The following is a 9,078-nucleotide window of genomic DNA, read 5'->3' as shown; positions in this document are numbered from 1 at the left end:
TAACATCCATGATGTGCACTTTATTTAGATGTCTTTAATGAGATTGAACCGTAGAAATAGATTCAATACTCTCGTCGTGGCTTTTGCTATAGTGAGTTTTAACAGAAATCAATCATTACAAACAAAATCAACACCTATTCTAAGCAAATCGATCTACGATCAAGCGTTTCATTCGAAATCTTTCAAAATAGAAAAGTATCGTCTTTGATAAATTCGTTCCGAATGGATCCATTTCATAAATGCATTTCGTTTTTTTTTTCTTTCTCTAAATACACTACGTTGTCGATTTGTCCTTCACGTATCACTCATTCATTTGACTACAAGACTAGATTCCTTCCGGTTTCTTTGATTCAGTTTCCCAAGTATGTTAGTGGTTTTTGATCGTTGCAGTTGAAAGGTGGCCGGTCCTAATCCCCACCGGCCGGAATGTTTTCGTAGCTTTTGCCCTTCAGTTCGATGAGGGCCGTGTGAATGCGGAAATGCAACCGAGACTCCAATGAGTAGCCACTGTAGTTTTTCCTAGAAAAAAAGCGAAAAATTCATCAGCAATCTGTTTAAGATAAGTTGTAAATATTAATAGAGCTTACTTTGCATCCTCAAGGGCCAAAATTGCTTGTTCTTTTTTGCCTTGATCAACGTAGATGAGAGCAATCTCCACAATGGCGTATGGTACTAAGTAGAAGTCTTCTTTGAGATCTTTGAACATTGCAACCACGGTTTCAAGGCAGCTGTTGATGAAACAAATTCAAGTTTATCGTCAGTGTCCTACATTACATTCAACGCAAAAACCAAACCTTATTGCCTGCAGTGGACTATTCATCTGCCTTAGACAAGCTCCTTTAAGTAACAATAGTAATGCTTTGTTATCCACGTCGTAGGCATTCAACGGGCTGGTGGTTTTCTTTCGTTGTCGCTCCTCTAACTCGTTCAAATTTTCCTCCACTATCCGAAACACCCCATCGGCCAGGTGGAAATGCTTACCAAGAATTTTGAACAAATTCCAAACGTACATTAGCTCCAGCGCCGGCACGTACAGGAACGATTGCTGGGCGAAAAACCGGTCAGTCTTTTTGCAGGCGAATTTCTCCATCGGAAGCGACTTTCCTGCGATTCGTTGCTTGTACTTGGGAACCTCCTTCATCAATCCATCCAAAGTACGCAGTTCGACCGACGTGAGATCCGATCGCTTCATCATGCACATGATGGATGCCTTCTGATATGTGTAAATCGTACGTGACCACTTGCTGTGCTCTACCAAATACGTAGCGAAGAGCAACGATTCTCGCCAGTCCAATCGTAAGCTAAAATTGCAAATAGTTCAGTTTGATTTGCATTCTGTCACACCTCTGCACTCAATCCTACCAGTTAACCCACAGTAGCTCCCAGAAGCACAAATGATGAAACTGAGGCCACACGTTTTGCGACTTCCAGGACCGTTTGTACCACATCAGGGCGTCGTCCAGATTGCCCTTCATAAACTCCAGCCTTCCCTTGAAAAACAAGAACCACACACCGTCCGGATACTGCTTTAGCTGTTTGCCGAGTAGCTCGTCGCAAAACTTGAGGTCACCCTCCTTGTGGCTCAGCACGTAGCATACAATCAGGTTGTACCCGAGAAGGGTCATCACGCATAGCACCTGCCGGATGCCTAAGCTTTGCGATCCAATGATTAAGTCTTGCATGCCGATTGCTGTGAAATGTGAATAGATCATTTAACATACCAATGTGAATAAATCATTGAGCAATATGTGGATAAAGTGAAAACAATAGCTTTGGATAGGATTTCAACTGTTTGGATTTGATTGGATTTGAATTGGATTGGATTTGGATTGGATTGGATAGGATTTGGATTGGATTTGGATTGGATTTGGATTGGATTTGGATTGGATTTGGATTGGATTGGATTGGATTTGGATTGGATTTGGATGGATTTGGATTGATTTGGATTGGTTTGGATTGGATTTGTTGATTTGGATTGGATTTGGATTGGATTTGAATTGGATTTGAATTGGATTTGGATTGGATTTGGATTGGATTTGGATTGGATTTGGATTGGATTTGGATTGGATTTGGATTGGATTTGGATTGGATTTGGATTGGATTTGGATTGGATTTGGATTGGATTTGGATTGGATTGTGATTTGGATTGGATGATTGGATTGATTTGGATTGGATTTGGATTGGATTTGGATTGGATTTGGATTGGATTTTGGATTGGATTTGGATTGGATTTGGATTGGATTTGGATTGGATTTGGATTGGATTTGGATTGGATTTGGATTGGATTTGGATTGGATTTGGATTGGATTTGGATTGGATTTGGATTGGATTTGGATTGGATTGGATTGGATTTGGATTGGATTTGGATTGGATTTGGATTGGATTTGGATTGGATTTGATTGGATTTGGATTGGATTTGATTGGATTTGGATTGGATTTGGATTGGATTTGGATTGGATTTGGATTGGATTTGGATTGGATTTGGATTGGATTTGGATTGGATTTGGATTGGATTGGATTTGGATTGGATTTGGATTGGATTTGGATTGGATTTGGATTGGATTTGGATTGGATTTGGATTGGATTTGGATTGGATTTGGATTGGATTTGGATTGGATTTGGATTGGATTTGGATTGGATTTGGATTGGATTTGGATTGGATTTGGATTGGATTTGGATTGGATTTGGATTGGATTTGGATTGGATTTGGATTGGATTTGGATTGGATTTGGATTGGATTTGGATTGGATTTGGATTGGATTTGGATTGGATTTGGATTGGATTTGGATTGGATGGATTTGGATTGGATTTGGATTGGATTTGGATTTGGATTGGATTTGGATTGGATTTGGATTGGATTTGGATTGGATTTGGATTGGATTTGGATTGGATTTGGATTGGATTTGGATTGGATTTGGATTGGATTGGATTTGGATTGGATTTGGATTGGATTTGGATTGGATTGATTTGGATTGGATTTGGATTGGATTTGGATTGGATTTGGATTGGATTTGGATTGGATTTGGATTGGATTTGGATTGGATTTGGATTGGATTTGGATTGGATTTGGATTGGATTTGGATTGGATTTGGATTGGATTTGGATTGGATTTGGATTGGATTTGGATTGGATTTGGATTGGATTTGGATTGGATTTGGATTGGATTTGGATTGGATTTGGATTGGATTTGGATTGGATTTGGATTGGATTTGGATTGGATTTGGATTGGATTTGGATTGGATTTGGATTGGATTTGGATTGGATTTGGATTGGATTTGGATTGGATTTGGATTGGATTTGGATTGGATTTGGATTGGATTTGGATTGGATTTGGATTGGATTTGGATTGGATTTGGATTGGATTTGGATTGGATTGGATTTGGATTGGATTTGGATTGGATTTGGATTGGATTTGGATTGGATTTGGATTGGATTTGGATTGGATTTGGATTGGATTTGGATTGGATTTGGATTGGATTTGGATTGGATTTGGATTGGATTGGATTTGGATTGGATTTGGATTGGATTTGGATTGGATTTGGATTGGATTTGGATTGGATTTGGATTGGATTTGGATTGGATTTGGATTGGATTTGGATTGGATTTGGATTGGATTTGGATTGGATTTGGATTGGATTTGGATTGGATTTGGATTGGATTTGGATTGGATTTGGATTGGATTTGGATTGGATTTGGATTGGATTTGGATTGGATTTGGATTGGATTTGGATTGGATTTGGATTAAAGGACGGGCCTGGCATAGAACCCATGACCTTCTGCTTATGAAGCAGAAGCGGTAGTCATTAGACCACCAACTCCGTCCCTTGCGATCGATAGGCCCGTGCTTACACCACGGAATGGCATTTTCATTGACCTTTAACTCTCTATAATTATATATGTCATAAACTCTATAAACTTATATGTCAATTATAAACCAAGTTGATCAACAACAATTAAATATCAATCCAAAGTCAATTTAAGTTAATCCAAAGTCTTTTGCAAAGCAAAGCTTTTGAATTTATTAAGGATTGGTTTTAGACAGAGTTCTTACCTTATTTCCGGAAAATCCTATGAACTCTAACAGTTTGATGACCCTTCCCGGAAGCAACGAGATCATGAGATTGAACGTCCCCAGGCCCATCCGAACCCCGCTTTCAAAATGCACTCTGGAACTTTCCGACTCCCACTGCCGCTGATTAAGTATAGTGTTGCATTCTCTGGTCACAAAAATCATCATTAATTTATATCATAACTACAAAATAAATCTTCCCAAAAGGACTTACTTGTACATGGCGAAACAGTTTCGAATCTTCATGCCGCCCTTGATCAAACTGGTCAACGTTTCATCCTCTATGAACGTTAGCATTGCCTTCAGTAGCATCGCCTCGGCCGTGCAAAGCTCTGCATGCGCTTCTACGTCCGTGTATTGGTCGTAGTTTACCTTTTTGAACGTTTTTCCGATGGTTTCCGTCAGGGTGTTCTTCTTCCGGTAGCGATTGCACACGCCTAGGCACTGCTTCAGCGCATCGGAAGCCGCCACTATGTGCTGCTGTTCGAACGTTAGCATGGCTTCTAGATAGGCAAACACGCTGTGACCCACCGAGTGATACATGCTTGATGTTGCCCTATAGTGGAGGTGGGGTGGGAGGAAAAGCACTATCAGCAAATGTTAGAACCACACTAATCGACAGTGACACAAACCATGGCTTCATCAGTGCTTCCGCTTCGTTGAATTTGTTGTTGAAAAACAGATTGACTGCCAGCTTGGCTTCGGTTAGGGCCGCCTCCAAGTCCATGCCGCAGAGTGGCCTAGAGCATCGGATGAAAAAGGTGGAAATCAATTAAATCGATGTTTACAGGAATTGCTCGCCAATGGAACTAGGACGTGTGGTGGCTGAAACAGGATGCATCAATTCCGTTGGCATTTCGCGTCAGGCGTCTAATGCGCATTCCGGAGTGGCGGTCGTCACAGCACTGGCGAAGAACAACCGCACCACCTATATGTCCAGTTGTGTTCAGAATAGTAGTAAGTGAGAGCCGATATTGATACAAAATGCTCAACATTGACATGCTGTAACTTTGTTGTCCTATGAGTAATTGATATTAACTTTTTACAGCCCTTAAGGTGACACAGTTCGGAATCAACTTCTAAGATTGCACTGAAACTTCAAAGGCACAAATCTCCCGAAGAAAGCATCCAACAACAGTGAACTTTTTGCCAAATATTTCTCCAATTTTGTGCCTTTGAAAACGTGAGTAGGGGCACAAGTCGGCCATCTTTGGATTCCGAGATGTTTCACCTTAAAGCCATTGGTAGCCGAGTATGTTGCTCGGTGCTTTTAAGCATATGAATGGACCACGATAAAAACTATGATCTCTGGGAGATCAATAAGGATCTTCCCTTCATTGTAGCATACCATTATTTTGAACCCAACTGTACTGCCTATAACTGCATAACAGTCACATTAGACATTTTAGACGAATTGGAGTTAATACCATGGAGAGTCATCAAATGATGAATACTTTCGATCTACTAACTGAAAACAGTGAGATTGTTCTAGAAAATTCGAAAAAAATACCAAGTTGTTTTGTCACATTGGTAATTATAACCGCATAACAGTCACATTGAGATTATAAATGAGCCTCATAATGCAGTGGCAACGAAATTTCTATCAGATTTTTTTTCTGACTATTCACCTTGTATGCGATATGAGTTGTACAAAATATCAGCCTCAAATAATCACTTTTGAGTTCCTGGTAATTTTTTGAAACTTTAGTTTCCTCCCATACTGCCATAAAATACACACTTGGCATTCAATTTACTCAATGCCTACTTTTGTCGAATGTTACAGATATGCAGTTATGGGCAGTGTATCAGGTGCCTATAATTGATTTGGCGGTGTGAAACAAACGGAACGGAAAATAGATTTCAATTTCATTTTGAACTGGCTCTGGAGGAATGTTTTCCAACGACGAGTCGCGTATATGTAGTGCGACACGTGTGTAATTTAATCAGACCGACACGTGAACGTTTCACGTGACCTCTAGAGAAGCGTGTCCGCCGCAAGGACGATGATGTTCAATGCAAGTGATGGGTAATTGATGCGCTCTGTAGTGACAGAGAAATCGAATTTCCGCTAATAATTAAACACTTTGTCAGTATTTTTAGATCTCTTTGGTTTGAGTTTGCTCATATCAAATGAAATAGTTTTTTTTTGTTGAGCTCACAAAATAATAATAATGGGTTTGACTTTATTTCAATATACAGTACACTAGAGAATTCGTATTGAACATTTACAAAATTGTCACATTTTGAGATTTGTACCTCAGTGTGACAATTGACCTGAAATTTGATCCACAAAAATATCAAATGTACTGAATAGAAAGTTCCCAGCCTTAAAATAACTTTTAAATTATCAAATATTTCATATAATGACAAAAATACCAACATTTTCAATGAGAAATATTTCTACATAATCGTTTGCAACGAAATTATTATTAAATTTTGAATTTAAATAGATATTAATACCATTAGGGTAAACATGCATCGAAGCCAAACTTCAAACTTTCCAAAGCACAAATCTGGAGAACCAAACAGTTAATCAAGCCGAAAACTTGATCAATTAGTCTCCACCAGCGTGTGGCTAATCGATTAAATTTTCAAACCACTGTCTGGTTCTCAAGATTTGTGCTCTTGAAAATTTGAATTTTGGCTTCGATGCATTCCACCTTTATATAAGGGATCATGCACAAATTATGTCACGCTCCAAGGGGGGGGGGGAGGGGGTCAAGCCGAGCGTGACAAGCCTTACAAAATTTTCGGAGGCTCCATACAAAAAGTGTGACAAAGGGGGGGGGAGGGGGTCAAAAAAGTTGAAATTTAGCGTGACATAATTTGTGTACCATCCCTAAGTACCATATATTGAAAAGTCACAAAAGGTCACAGTCCATTCCACCTCTCATTTCTTATCAAACACATGTTGAAAAACATCCTCGTAGAATAAATAAATCACGAACATTGTCAGACATGTTAAATAATACTTCAACAGACATTCGTCATGTTAAAATATGATTTACAGTAATTGAGATCAATTCTCTTCTTCTTCTTCTGTCGGGTGTGGGATCACTGCGTCCATTTTTTAGGACTATTGTGATATACCCTATTACTCTATGTACACAATGTTTTCCAGTAGCAAATGTGCCTCCGGAATACTTTGCGCATTTGACTGAACTTTGAACCATCTGCCATTGATGGGCAGAAGTCCTAGGTTGCAGTGTTGTAGTTCCCCCAATCTGGCGTGATCAGCCTAATAAAGCTAACCACCTCCCTGGGGGATGCGTTCCAAATATCAGCTGGCTGTAAGTAGTGCTTGCCAAATATTTTGAACCTACGATGGATGTGTGCACTGCAAGAGCAGAGAAGGTGTTGTGAGGTTTCGTCCGTCTCGTCACAGAAACGGCAATTTGTGTTTTGGACGACACCGATCTTGTATAAGTGGTATCTGCTTGGGCAGTGACCAGTTATTAGACCGATGTATGTTCTAAGATCCCTTTTGTTGAGACCTATAAGTTTTTGTGTTTGTGTCATGTTTATTGTTACGAACCTTTTGGACTGATTCGCATTGGAAACTGTATTCCAATTTGATTGAATTTGACCGAACAACCAGTTGTTCAATTCCGTGTTTAGTGCAGAGTTTGAAATGCCAACGAATGGTTCTGGACCAATGAACATATTGGTTGATCCATTCCTTGCTAGCTGATCGGCAATTTCGTTACCCTCTAGACCCGTATGTCCTGGGATCCAATATAGTTTAACTCGATTGCGTTCAGCTAGGGATTTCAGTGCAAGAATGCATTCCCACACAAGTTTTGAGTTGCAAGTGAAAGCCTTCAAAGATTGAAGCGCTGCTTGACTATCAGAGAAAATACAGATGGTGGCATGTCTGTAATTTCTTTTCAGACACAGCTGCGCACATTCCTTGATTGCATAGACTTCTGCTTGAAATACTGTAGGCCACTGTCCAAGAGAGACAGAGATTTTGGTTTTCGGTCCGTATACTCCAGACCCTGTCAAATTATTCATTTTTGAACCATCTGTGTAGAATTTAATAGATCCCGGTGAAATGGTGGGTCCACCTCCTTCCCATTCCTCACGAGAAGGAAAGACCACCGTGAATGGCGAGTCATAGTTTACCACTTTTTCCATCCAGTCACTACATTTTTCAACAATAGGATTTATCGAAAATTCGTTTAATATACTGAGGTGACCTGTTAAGTCCCCTGACAGTAAGACTGTTGATCGTTTTAGCCGAAGAGCACTTTTCTCAGCATCCAGCTTTATGAATTGATCCAGCCGGGGCAGATTGAGTATAGCATCTAGGGCAAACGAGGGGGTACTACGAACGGCACCGGTTATGGCAATACAGGCAGTACGTTGAATTTTGTTCAGCTTAGCTCTAGCCGTAGCTTCCTTTGTCTTAGGCCACCAAACAAGGGACGCATAGGTTATTCTAGGTCGAACGATTGTTTTATAGATCCACATGATTATACTGGGTTTTAGACCCCATGTTTTACCACAGGTCTTTGAGCAAACCCAGAGTGAATTGAGACCTTTATTTATGATTGTTTGAAGATGGGTGTTCCAATTTAGTTTTGCGTCAAGTGTGATGCCAAGATACTTGACCTCATTTGAGTAAACTAATTGTATTTGGTTCAAGAAAAGAGGGTGGAGTTGTACCTTTCGTCTTTTTGTGAACGGTACAATTGTTGTTTTTGAAGGGTTTATTCCTAGTTTCTCTTTTTGACACCAGGAGAGTGTGTGATTGAGAGCGATTTGCATCCTTGATGAAATAACGCTGTCAAATTTGCCTCGTACAATAATGACTACGTCATCTGCGTATCCAACAACTTCAAAACCCCTTCTTTCTAAGCTATCTAGCAGTTCGTCCACCACTAATGACCACAATAAGGGAGATAGTACTCCCCCTTGAGGGCATCCCCTTGTAGCCATTACAGTAATGCGCGAATCACTCAGCTCAGATGAGATCTGTCGATTTGCTAGCATAGCATGTACCCAGG

The 9,078-nt window shown here is 40.1% G+C and overlaps 1 protein-coding gene across 1 annotated transcript in view; it reads right to left on the bottom strand.

Annotated features, from left to right (window-relative positions):
- LOC5564580 (tetratricopeptide repeat protein 39B) overlaps window positions 1–9,078 on the bottom strand; it is a 28,930-nt gene continuing 19,852 nt past the window's right edge. The window contains exons 3-9 of the mRNA XM_021849384.1: window positions 4,702–4,809; window positions 4,284–4,625; window positions 4,047–4,217; window positions 1,363–1,686; window positions 795–1,301; window positions 588–728; window positions 1–519 (exon numbers count right to left, since the gene is read on the bottom strand). Of these exons, the coding sequence (XP_021705076.1) occupies window positions 408–519; window positions 588–728; window positions 795–1,301; window positions 1,363–1,686; window positions 4,047–4,217; window positions 4,284–4,625; window positions 4,702–4,809 (1,705 nt within the window). The 3' untranslated portion in view covers window positions 1–407. The remainder of the gene's footprint in view (window positions 520–587; window positions 729–794; window positions 1,302–1,362; window positions 1,687–4,046; window positions 4,218–4,283; window positions 4,626–4,701; window positions 4,810–9,078) is intronic.

The sequence above is a fragment of the Aedes aegypti genome, chromosome 3, assembly GCF_002204515.2.
Source record: "Aedes aegypti strain LVP_AGWG chromosome 3, AaegL5.0 Primary Assembly, whole genome shotgun sequence".
In the NCBI taxonomy this organism is placed as follows: Eukaryota; Metazoa; Arthropoda; class Insecta; order Diptera; family Culicidae; genus Aedes; species Aedes aegypti.
The sequence above is the reverse complement of the archived record's forward strand: the minus strand, read 5'-3'. Positions and strand labels throughout refer to the sequence as shown.